Here is a 12,302-nt window from a genome sequence, read left to right on the forward strand (position 1 = left end):
TGTGCCTTTTTTCACTCAGCATGTTTTCAAGGTTTATCTGTGATGTAGCCTGTATCAGTACTTAATTACTTTTCATGACTTAATAATATTCCATTGTACGGATATGCTACATTTTGTTTATCCATTCATCACTTGGACATTTAATTTGTTTCCATTTTTTTGGCTATCATGAATAATGCTGCTATGAACACTGATGTACTACTTTTTGTGGGGGTATGTTTTCAAATCCCTTTCGTGTATATACTTAGGAGTAAAACTGCTGGGTCATACGCAAAGCTAATCATTCCTGGAACATTTACTAACACTGTAGGTATGACCCAGGAGGAGACATGTAACCTGCCTAGGCCTCAGTTTCTTCCTTAGTAAAACAGGGATGATAACAGCACCCATTTTATAAGGTGGTGAAAATTAAATAAAATAATGCATCCACCGCGCTTAGTACAGCATCTAGCACACAGCTGGCTGAATAAAGTAAGTTGAATGACTAGGGAGGGGGCCTCATCTCTGACCCTTCGCTGGGCCTCCGTTGACATCTGCAAATGAGGGGAGTGAGACAAGCGGGCCCCTGTCCGACAAGCTCTGCGCCTCTCAGGCTGGCGGTCCGCTGCAGAGGCTCCTGGACGCCCTAGCCACCAAGACTCTGCAGATAGGTGCTCAGGAGGGAAGTCCCGCCTAATCCGCTGGCCTGCAGCGGGGTACACTCACCTGCAACTTCTCCCGCCACTCTTTCAACTGCCACGCAGGGCCCGGAAGTAGATCTCCTGATAGCGGAAGTAGAACCTTTTCGAGACCGGAAGTGAGTGAACGCAAACATGGCGTCTGTGGTGCTGGCGCTGAGGACCCGAACAGCTGGTAATGGGACGCAGTAGTCAGAGCGGGGCGAGGCGGGGAGGCAGAGTGGAGCTCCAGCAGGGAGGGAAGGAGGTGATACTGATCCCCGCGGAGGACCCTGGATGCGAGGGGAAGTGTGTGGGCCACTCCAGGTTTGAGGGACGCTGTCGCTGGTCACGTGACACATCCTGGGTAGAACCATGAGTGGGGGAGTTGGAGGAGCACTTGGCCTTCCCCTGCCTCAGGAGCACGGACGGCTTCCTTGGCGGTTGGGGGTTTGGGTGGATCCTTTCTCTGTATGAGTATTAGTAACAATGGCACATTGGTGATGAAAAAATTAATCTATTCATTCAACAAATTGAGGTCTTACTTTGTGGTAGACACGGCGGCAGGTGTTCAGAAAATCAGCAGAAAACGTGAAGACATGGCTTCTAGCCCCCGAACGGTTTTCTCTGGTGCATAAGCCAATAAATGAACACATAAAGTAGTTGCAAACTGGCAAGTGTTGTGAAGAAAGAAAATGAGTGTGTGTGTGTTTGTGTGTGTGTTTTCTTAGATTGAACGGTGAAGGAAGTCTTCTGAGGAGATAACATTTAAGAACTAAAGAATGACAGGAGGCGGGGTATGATGGCTCATGCCTGTAGTCCCAACACTGGGAGGCCGAGGCGGGCGGATCGCTTGAGCCCAGGAGTTCAAGACCAACTGGGCCACATGGCAAAACCCCATCGCTACAAAAAATACAAAAATTAGCCCAGTGTGGTGGCGCTTGCCTGTGGTCTCAGATACCCAGGAGGCTGAGGTGGGAGGATCACCTGAGCTCAGGAGGTCGAGCCTGCAGTGAGCCATGTACATACCACTGCACTCCAGCCTGGGTGACAGAATGGGGCCCTATCCTCACCCCACCCCCCCCCCAAAAAAAAAAAAGAATGACAGGAGACCTAGCCCTGTGTAGAGTGAGGGACAGGAGAGTGACTTGAGCCAGTTCTACATTTTGAGAAGCAAACTATTCCTGTAATGTAAATTTAAAGGGGATAGGAGTGGAAATGAGGAAATCAGATGGAAAGCCATAATATCCCTGAGCAGAGATGATTTAGCCAAGACGTTTGTGGTGGCAGTGAACTTGGAGGAAAATGGATGAATTTGAGATCTGTTCTGGAGTTAGCATCCACAGAGCTTGCTGGTGAACTGAATATGTGAGGTCAGCAAAGAGAAGGAATCCGCAGTGTCTGTGGTTTCTGCCTAAGCAACTGGCTGAATGGTAGCACCATTTACTTTGAGGAGGAGGATGGGGAGTAGGGTGAAGAGCAAATATTTGTGAATGAGATAATGTAAGTAAAGTAAAAGCCCAGCTCCTGAGCTTAGTAAGTATGTAAATGAATGAATAGATGTTTAAAGGTAGGTAGATCCTGGTGCTGGGCATTTAACATGTTGTCTTTCTGAGTCCTTATCTCTGGTCCTTTGCCGCAGTTAGTCTATGTTGTCATGGAAATGTCAGAAACCCAGGCTTCAGACACTCTGAACTTACAGGCTCCAGAGACCCACAAAGCTTCTCTAAAGACACTGGCATGGGCCTTAAATCATGGCTGTGTCTGGAGACCTGCAGGCAAGGAGTTGCACCCCTAAGCTTGTCATACAGCAAGGGACTACCATCTTAGTATGAATTTTAGTTTGTTTTACTTTTTCAAATGAATGCTATTGAGCACTTTGGAATGAGTATGGAGGGGTCATATTAACAAGGGCAGTCTGTGGGTCATGGTTGGACCTCTGCTTGATGTGCTTTGAGAAGAAAGGGCCCAGCCTTCTGAAATGGCCAGGACCCTGTGGGAGCCACCTTCAGACCAGCTACCCTTTTAGTTTACTAGTATTTGGTGAGCAGTGGATGAGTGAATAGCTGAGAAGGTCATGGGTGAGGCCTGTAATCCCAACAATTTGGGATCACCTGAGGTCAGGAGTTCCAGACCAGCCTGGCTAACATGGTGAAACCCCGTTTCTACTAAAAATACAAAAAATTAGCCGGGCGTGGTGGCACACACCTGTAATCCCAGCTACTTGGGAGGCTGAGGCAGGAGAATCGCTTGAACCCGGGAGGCGGAGGTTGCAGTGAGCCAAGACTGCGCCCATTGCACTCCAGCTTGGGCAACAAGAGTGAAACTCCGTCTTAAAAAAAAAGAAAAAGTCGTGAGTGAGCCTGAAACAGAAGCCTCTCTGGATGTGCTGGGCTTCCCAAGTCTGTTCTGGCCCCTCCATGGTGCATGAGGGTGAGTGAGCCTCTGAAGCAGGCAGCTCTGTGGTGTCCATTTCTCCTCAGCACATTTAGACTAAATGTGTCAGGACCCAGAACACATGATGTTTATTTTTTTCCATTTATGTTTCACTGCTCCCCCGCCCCCTCCCCCAAAAGAAGAAAGCCAAGGACCTTCAGGTATTCCCTGAGAACTAATACACTCAGTGGCACTTCTGCTCCCCTGACACATCTTTCTCATCTCCCCACCACCTCTCACCTCTCAGCATGTGCCCCATTGAGGCAGAAATAGTTTGAGCCTGTCTGTCTGAACAATGTTGCTGTTTTCTTTGCAGTTACATCCTTGCTGAGCTCCACTCCTGCTACAGCTCTTGCTGTCAGATACGCATCCAAGAAGACGGGTGGTAGCTCCAGAAACCTTGGTGGAAAGTCATCAGGCAAACGCCTAGGCATTAAGAAAATGGAAGGTGAGGATGTGCCTTGGCTTCCCCTTCCCAGCTGCACCCTGTCCTGGTGTTCCTTAGGAGAGCAGAAGAACCCTGCATGTTCCTGGCCCTATTCTTCCTCACCATCATAATTGGCTCCAGATTAAAGGAACAGATAAGACCTGAGGAAGGGTCATAGGGTGGGTGGGTGTGAGCCATAACCATGCAATTAGAGATAAGAGCTGCTGGGTGGCAGATCCTGCAGTGCTTGTGTTGGACTGTCTGGGAGTTGTTTTTGGCCAGGGGCAGGCTTGGAAGTTGGTATGCAGCATTTAGGCCATCGTGTTTTCTTGGTAGTTTGCTATGCTGCCCCAATCACTGTGGACTTCTCTTCTAGGTCACTATGTTCATGCTGGGAACATCATTGGAACACAGCGCCATTTCCGCTGGCACCCAGGTGCCCATGTGAGTTGCTCTGTTGCTGCCCCCTTTTTCCTTTCTAGGATGACCTCTCCTTGCCCCTAAGCATGGTAGTAACAGTTGCATGTATTGGGTGCTTACCAAATGGCAAGCATTTTGCTGATTCCCATGCCTACACGATCTCATTTCTTCCTTACTGCATCCCTGTGAGGTGGGTATTGTCTCTATTTTACAGGTGAAATGCCAGAGACTTAGAGGGGGTGGAAGGAGCAAGTGACTGCTGGGATTTGCACCAGGTCTGCCTAACTCCCAGATCACTATGTTTTGCTTTGGTGTTGCATTGGCCTGGTATTCTTGGTTCTTCTTTCTAACCCTCAGTTCTTGGAGGACAAGATATCTAAAATATTATTTTAGTCTTGGGAAACTAATTTCAATTTATTAGTTTTTCATTATGTCTAAGACCTCTCCCTTTACATAGACTTACTTGTAGATGGTTGAAAGATAGCTTGAATTTAATGAAATAGAATTCAGTGTGCCAGAAATTAGGTTCATACCAGGTGGGGATTTCAGTTTCAGCAAGTTTCATTTTATAGCATTTTTATAGCATTCATTTTTATGGCATCATTTTTATAGGGTAGGACAGTTCTTTGTTACAGAGACAGAACGATACTCTACTTTTCACATTATTTTAAATATTAGTTTCCTTTGTAAATAGTTTCCCTTCCCTCACCCCTTTTTGGATAATTTCATATGTAGTAGCTTTACCTTTTAGAACTTAAGACATTAGATGTGTAGCTATGTCAACAACAATCAAAGCTAACATATTTTGAGCTGGACGGTATTCTAAGCCCTTTATGATTGTTGACTGTGAATCCTCAAATTGATCCTGTAAAGTAGCTAATATTATTCCCATTTGACAGATGAAAAAAAACGGAGGCACAGTGAAGTAAACTTGCCTAAGACCACACAGGAGTAAGTAGCAGTGCTGGTATTTGAACCAGACATCCTGGCTCCAGAGCCCATTCTTTTAATCAGAGAGACAGAATAGTGCTGGACTACCTGGGTAAAATCTGCCACACACCCAGCCTGAAGTTCTAAAAGAAAAAGCTAAAAAATATGGTTAAAAACTGTACATCCAACATAGTTTAACCTCTCTGCTTCGTATTTCTCATCTGAAAAATGGCATTGGAGATAATACCTCTTTTACAAGGTGAGGATTAAATGACTTAATGGGTATTAAAGGGCTTACATGGGTATTAGCTGATGCAATAGTATGATTGTTTTATTGGCATATGCATTATACATATAGCTTTGGTCTATATTTTCCATAGAGCCTAAACTTTATAAATCACTACCTAGATGAAAATTTACATCAAACTAGTGTTTTAATATGACATAGGACAGTTCTAGTGTTGTTTAAGTCTTAAGTGAAGATTTAGGGCATCTTCCTGGGTTTTGGGATCTGTCCACTGTGGCTTCTGACCAGTTACATAGACATGGCTCCAGGTAACAGCCCCCTGGGACTGAACAGTGACCCACGTTGGCTGTTGGAGCTTTCTTTTCCCTCATTTGTTATGAGTCAGTAAAGAAGCAGAAGGTTTGGAAGTGCCAGCCAGTGGGAAAGGGAACCTGAGATGGCATTCTCTGATCCCCCTCTTCGGCCCCAGGGCGTGGCTCTGTGTGAGAAGTCTGTCCCAAAATTCTGGGACGGGCCACCTCGCTGACCAGCTGACCAGGTCTGTGTGTTGCAGGTGGGTCTTGGGAAGAATAAATGTCTGTATGCCCTGGAAGAGGGGATAGTCCGCTACACTAAGGAGGTCTACGTGCCTCATCCCAGAAACACGGAGGCTGTGGATCTGATCACCAGGCTGCCCAAGGGTGCTGTACTCTACAAGACTTTTGTCCACGTGGTTCCTGCCAAGCCGGAGGGCACCTTCAAACTGGTAGCTATGCTTTGATGTCCTGTTTGAGGCCATCAGACAGAGACTGGAGCCCAGGTGACAGGAGATGGTGATACCAGAAGTCAAGGGTTGGGGCGACGACACGGCCTCCCAAGGAAGAGGTCTGCTTGATGGTGACTCTGCAGGAGACTCTGAAGTGACTGCTGGGAAACCCTTTGGGAGACCTGACCTGGGGCCAAAAATAAAGTGAGCCAGAGTCATGAACGCATGCTATTTAGGGACACACCTGGATGGAACTGCCTAGTGATTTGTTGGTCCTTACCCAGGTTCTCTAGTGCACACCAAGGGGGAGCCTCAAAGCAAGAAAGAACGTATCTGAGTGAGGAAATGAGAAGGGGGACTTGCTTTGGCACTGTCCTCCAGAGGGGAAGGAGGGGAGCTCATGCTTGAGGGTGTCATTGCTGCTTCCCCTCTTAGATCCCAGGAAAGGCCAGGGGCTGGGCCCTGGGAGGAGGGGTGGAGGCAGCCAGTAAAGGAAGCAACACAGTCATGTTCTTCTCCCGTAGCCACATGCAAAGGGAGCTGGGGCTGTAGCCCCAGAGATAGCCACAGGAAAGCCTCTTCCCTACCTCTCCAGGTCTAGAGCAGAGAGAGAGCTTGTGGGATGGCAGGATATGCTTCTGGGAGGCTCCGTCAGGCCTCATCTGCCCTGGACTGCCGAGGTCTTTCCAGTGGTAGGGCAGAGTAGGTAACAAATGGCTTCTTCCTGCTCACCTGAAGAGCTAGGCCTACCAAGCCCACATTCTCTTCTGGTTCTTGATTTATCTCAAACGATAAACAGTAGCAAAGAATCTGGCTTCAGGAATACTCAGTGAGGGCTTAGAGTGGGCAGGGGTCAGGCCACTCTATTGTCATCCCAGCCAGGACCTTTAGAGGCTTGCCTTTGAGTGGAGGAGCCAGGAAGAAAATCTCATTTTGGATGATCATTCCTGGCTGTTGGAGGTAGGTGGTGTTGGCTACGGTCCCAGAGAGGGGCCTGTTGGGTCCAGTGGCTTCCTTTCAGGGACTCTACTCTGCCTTGAAGGCAGGCACTCCAGGGATTGAGGTCAGAGAAGCCTCCCAGTTCTGGAGTTCTGCCTTGAACATGTCATCTTGCTTTCCCAGAACATTACCCTGGATTCCTCATCTCCTGCACATCCTTGGCAGAGGTGACCTGGGATTTACTTTGGCACCATGTGTGGGGGCATCAGGTACCAAGGCCCAGCTGGAGTAGTCTTTAGGCAGGGGAGATTGATGGGGGCTGTCTCCACAGGCTCAGTGTTCTCCCTTCCAGTCCCCTGGAGAAAGGGGAAGAGCCGGACAGAAGTGGTTGCTCCCTCCTACACTGTGGTGTTCCCCTGAGCAGGGCAGGTGGTTGCTTCCCGGGATGGCTGAGTAGAGCCACAGCAGGCCGGCGGTGGAGGCAGTGACCTTATGGCGTCCTCATAGCTTGGTGGCAGCTGAAGAAATGGGAGAACAAAGGTGTTAGCCACTTTCTTGCTCTCCTCCCATATATGTAACACCCTTTCTTTGGATTGTTGCTTTCTGCATCTCCCCTGGAGATGTTGGCTCCATGGAAACCCCTCTGGTTAGCCCTCCCTGGGCTGGGGTCTGCACCATCTACACAAGAAGTGAACTGGGGCCTCTACTCATATCCTTGAGTTCTCCACTAGTGGCCCTTTTCCTGACCCCAGGGCCTCTAATTGGGTATTGTGTGTTAAAATGCAGTAAGTGAAAAGGTGGGTTAGCCAGGGCACCCAGGGCTGAGAAGGCTGGACATTCACCTCTCTGCAGGCCCGGAGCCCGAAGCGTTGTGCAATCAGCGGGTGAATCTGTTGCTGTCGGTCCTTCTTTTGAACACTCTCATAGCTGGGCAGGCAAGCTGGCTGCCAGAGGGGCAGCTGGTGGCTCCTGGGCAGCCCCACACAGAATACCTCAGCCACCTGGGAGTGGCCCTGTGACCAAGAAAAGCCAAGGGAGCCAGGGAGGCATGCACCAGCGTTATCCAGCTTCGGTCTGGGTCCTCTTCCCCAGAGCAAGCCTAAGTTCGGGGTATTGCACTCCTCCCTCTCCTCCAAGAAGCCTCTCCAGTCTTCATCCCATCCTTCCCCTGCCCTGCATTCTTTTTAGTCCCCTTAACCACACTAGGTCCCTTGCCTGGCTTCACAACCCCAGCACGCACTTCTTCCTCCATCCCAGGTGGCAGGTCCAGGGGTCCTCACCTGTATCCCCTGGGACTCTCGGCTCCTTTCCACTGGCTGGACCTCGGTGTGGCATCCCATGGTGCTGAAGTAGGGAGGTGGGCAGTCCTGGGATCATGAAGCACAACTCAAGGTGAAGCTCAGGGTCAGTGTGCAAGACAGCAGATTCCAAACCCTTTATTTCCCTCCATGCCCCTTTCTCCATCCCTTTAATCCTCTCCACCTGGGCCAAGTCACAAAGCTCAGACCCTCAGCATTTCTGGAAAGGACTAGGGTGTAAAGATAATCCACTCCTGTCTGGCCACTAGCTCATTCTGCCACCGTCTGGTAGCCAGGTCTGATGACCTTTGGTGGGGAGTCAGAGAAAACCACCTCCTGTCCCTACCCCTCCATCCTGTCTGGTGCTCGGTGTTGGGATATGGTGTCAGAGCCTGGGGGGCTGCAGCTCAGAAGATTTTGTTTCCTTTCTGTACAGGATGCCATATGGCACGCTGTCCCTGGGGAGAGGACTGACAGTGCTGTTGTTGCCACTTACCCCCTCCCCAAGAAGTCGGGGTTCTGTACTTTCCCTTGGGAGCTGGAAAAAGACCTTGTCTTCACTGAGCAGCTCCTTGCACTGAGTTATGTTTAACAATGGTCAGGGAGGGGCCTAGATGTTATTAACCCTTTCCACACTGCTCCCCTGACTCAGAGGGAACCCAGGCTGGATGCTGCAGAGAAAGATTCCAAAGGCCCTTTCCATACTGAACAATTGTTTCTCCTTGGTCAGAGGACAGGTGCCCTTTTGTCAGGATTTGGGTCAGGGTGGGGGCCATGAAGGCAAGGGGTTGGTGGGTCAGGGTGCTTACGTATTGGCTGGGACTCCGGAAGAAGTGGCAGGTGCAGAGGACCTGGCAGCACTGGGGGTCGCGCTGGTGCAGCAGCAGCAGCAGCAGCAGGATGGCCATGATGAACACCGCAGATGAGGCTGCCCTCCCCCCAGAGGCACCATCAAGGGGCAGCCTGGACCCAGCACATGCAGGCCCATTTCCTCACCAGATTGGAATTCACTCCACAAGCTGGTGTAGGAATGACCTGCCTGGGACTGATACCAGCTTAGCAAGGCAAACTGAGGTGCAGGCAGCTTCCTTTTTGCTACAGCATCAAGTCCTTGGGGCAGAGATTTGTGAGGGGGAGCAGAGTAGCCCTGTCCCTTCCCTGCCTGCAGCCCAGGGGGTGATGTGTGTAAGGGAGATTTTACAGAGACACAAAGGGAGGGGATGGAGCAGATACCCTGAGAAACAGTGGATCTGAGGAGGCAGGAGAGGACCCAAGAGCCCAGCTCAACAGCCCCTGGTGCCCAGCTCCTCTCGTTACCAAAGATTGTGGCATCATAGGACCTGGCACAGGGAAGGGACCAGAGGGATCAAAGGCCAGCCGTGCACAGCATACTTCTCAAGTCTTAGCTGGGGAGGGCTGTTGCTTGAGGTGACCCTATAGATGAAGAAGCTGGGCTTTGCCTACGGTGCCTCTGCCCCACCCCTGGGACACGGAATGGCAGTAGGTACTCACCGGTGGCCATGACTATGGCTAGGAGGCTGTTGTCCATGGTGATGTCTGCACACGGAGAAGCAGTGGCAGGGGATGCCAGGAAAGGGCATCAGCCTTGAGGGCAGCCAGCAGGGCCACAGGGCTGACCCTCCCCCCAGGTGCCACACCCCTCCCTGGGAACCCTGGCTTGGAAGAACAGCTTCATTCAGAGCAGGGGCATCTGTAAGCAGTTTTCCAGGCTCTCGGCCTCTCCTGCCTCTGTAGGCCTGGCATCTATGAGGGTCCCGCTACAACCTTCAGAGCAGGGGTTGGGAGGAACAGGCCCTGCTTCTGCTGAACCTGACAGCCAGTGGGACTCCAACTCGCTCAGATCTCCGCACTTCTCAGTTCCAGATCCCTCCCAGCTCCACTGCCCACCTCCACTTCCCATTGGCCCAGGTAACTGGGCTCTGAATGTCAATTGGCTGTCTTCTGGTCTTGGCTTCCACCTCTAACAGAACCGTGGTGTCCATGGTTGCCCTGGAAACTGGGTACGCCAGGCCATGAAATACAAAAGCCTCTGTCCAGGCTCTTCTCCTCCCTCCAAAGCAGTTATTGTGTAGCTCTGGGTGCCCAGCCTGCCTGCACCTGCTCCCTACCCCCACTCTGTGTCCTGCCTGGCCCAAATCCTGAATTTGAACCCAGGGGCCCAGCCTGGAGTGGATTTCAAAACCTCAAAAAACCCAAGCCTCCAGGCTGAGCTAACCCTACAGAAAGGTGGGGGGGTAGAGAACACTGTCTGCTAGGAACTTGGGCAGCAAAGCTGGGCTCCCACTCACCTCAGTGACCTGAACAGGGGAGAGAATGGGAGAGGAGTGCCTCCACCCCCAAGCCTGCCCTCTGAACCTCTCAGGAGGAGTCCTGGGGCCTGGTCCTGGGTCCTGCAGTGCTTCGAACTCAGTGGGGCCAAGACAGGCCTGCCAGAGCAGCAGGGGTGGGGCTACGCTTCCCTGGTTCTGCCTGCCTGCTTGTTAGAAAGGCCTGAGAAGCTTTAAAAGCATACCATTGTGGGTTGTCACCTCAGACCCATTAAATCAGAATCCTCTGTCAGGATCACGACTCACTTGAGTTGAAGAATGTAAACTCAAAATGTTTACAGCAGGTGACAATAATGGCTAACTACGACCTGATCTAATATGGTGAAGGACAGGGATGCAGCAAGTGCATGTCCTACCTAAGGTTTTTTTGTTTTTTGTTTTTTGTTTTTAATAGTACTTTGAGGCCAGGAGTAGTGGCTGATGCCTGTCATCCCAATGCTTTGGGAGGTTGGAGCAGGAGGATTGCTTGAGGCCAGGAGTTTGAGACTAGCCTGGGCAACATGAGAGAGACCCCTGTTCTACCAAAAAAAAACAAAAAAAAAAGAAAGGAAAAAAAAAGCCAGGCATGGTGGTGCACACCTGTGGCCCTAGCTACTTAGGAGGATCGCTTGAGCTCAGGAGGTCAAGGCTACAGTGAGCTATGATCATGATCGTGCCTGAACAACAGAGCCAGACCCTGTCTCTAAAAATACTACTACTACTTTGAAAACTGTTGTGCTAGCCTAACACAGCACAGCCATAGCCCAGGTTAAACCCACCGGCTAGTTTGTGAGCTCTTGGGCAGCAAAGTCTAAGTGTTCTAATATTTACTGCCCGTGCCTAAAATGCTGAACCTAGTTGTTAATTTTTCCTCTTTATTGACCTGAGAGTTGATACTGGGAAACAAAAACCCCAACATTCTAGAGAACCAGGGTATAGCTTCAGATGTTCACTAAAATAGGAGCCAGAAGAAAATGAATAATCTTAGCCTCCGAACCTAAGCACTCTTTCCTTTGAATTCTTGCCATTAGTTCCTTCCTACTTACCTGCCCGGCCAGGCTCTTATGTGAGCAGGAGAGTGTAGTGACTGAGTGGCTCTGGAGGCTTCCTGCCTCTTTCTGAAGGCTGCTGCCATCATCTAATAGTTAGCTGTGACTTTGGGCTCGTCATTTCACAGCTTCAGTTTTCTGATCTGCTAAATGACGATAATAAAAATGCCTCCCTTCTCCCTCCAAGAGCTGTAAGGATTGAGATACTGCAGGCATGATCAGCCGACAAAAACTCCAATGCTGTTATCAGTTGGTTGTCAGCACTGCCCCGTCCTGGCAACTAGGAGAACTTGACATGTGGCAGCCTGGGTGGGAATTTGTTCCCCAACCTGAGCTGAGATCAGTGTGGCTGGCTGATAGGGTGACTTTAGAGGTCTAGAAACCTTCACCCTTGCTCCCACATTAAGTAAGGTGTGAAGGACTGATACCAAGCCCTGGCTGACAACGGTAGGAGAGTGGGAGGGGGAAAGGAGGCTTGGGAAAGGGAGGGAGGATGGACAACCCTTTTCAACATGGGTCCTAGGACAGTGACCAGGGACCTAGGCTGCTGCTGTTCCTGCCCCTAAAAGAAAAGCGCCCCAATCATAACCACCAGGCCATGGCTGGGATTGCCTCTGTTGAAGGTACCCCGCGTGGCAGGGCCAGGCTTCTAGGATGGGCCCCGCTAAGGCCAAGGATAGAGGAACCAGCATCTGCTGCAGCCTGGCCCGGTGGTGGGGGTGGAAGTGCTGGGTCAGGGCTCTCAAACTAAGCTCAGGTCCTGCTGGTCCCCTGGCCTGCTGGGTGGCAAAGAAGAAGTCTTCGAGCCTCTCTGGGCCTGTTTACCCC

General features: G+C 50.6%; 2 protein-coding genes across 4 annotated transcripts in view; one reads left to right on the forward strand and one right to left on the reverse strand.

The window, feature by feature from the left end:
* LOC105472376 (essential meiotic structure-specific endonuclease 1) overlaps positions 1–851 on the reverse strand; it is an 8,326-nt gene extending 7,475 nt beyond the window's left edge. For 2 of the 3 annotated variants that reach the window (XM_011725551.2, XM_011725550.3), the window contains exon 1: positions 706–851. The gene's annotated coding sequence lies outside the window, so the exon portion shown is untranslated. The remainder of the gene's footprint in view (positions 1–705) is intronic. The other variant, XM_011725552.2, reaches the window with a different exon arrangement.
* LOC105472377 (mitochondrial ribosomal protein L27) lies at positions 747–6,079 on the forward strand. The gene is made up of 4 exons (XM_011725553.2): positions 747–852; positions 3,409–3,540; positions 3,896–3,963; positions 5,670–6,079. Exons 1-4 carry the CDS (start codon positions 813–815, stop codon positions 5,874–5,876), a joined length of 447 nt encoding a protein of 148 aa, XP_011723855.1. The 5' UTR covers positions 747–812; the 3' UTR covers positions 5,877–6,079.
* Positions 6,080–12,302: the final 6,223 nt, after the last annotated feature.

The sequence above is a fragment of the Macaca nemestrina genome, chromosome 17, assembly GCF_043159975.1.
Source record: "Macaca nemestrina isolate mMacNem1 chromosome 17, mMacNem.hap1, whole genome shotgun sequence".
In the NCBI taxonomy this organism is placed as follows: domain Eukaryota; kingdom Metazoa; phylum Chordata; class Mammalia; order Primates; family Cercopithecidae; genus Macaca; species Macaca nemestrina.

Bases quoted from the DNA above. Each gene is read 5' to 3' on its own strand.
- LOC105472377 (XM_011725553.2), top strand. From the start codon at position 813: ATGGCGTCTGTGGTGCTGGCGCTGAGGACCCGAACAGCTG. The intron at 3,541-3,895 runs GTGAGGATGTGC...CTTCTCTTCTAG, and splicing joins AGGCATTAAGAAAATGGAAG to GTCACTATGTTCATGCTGGG. The intron at 3,964-5,669 runs GTGAGTTGCTCT...TGTGTGTTGCAG, and splicing joins GCTGGCACCCAGGTGCCCAT to GTGGGTCTTGGGAAGAATAA.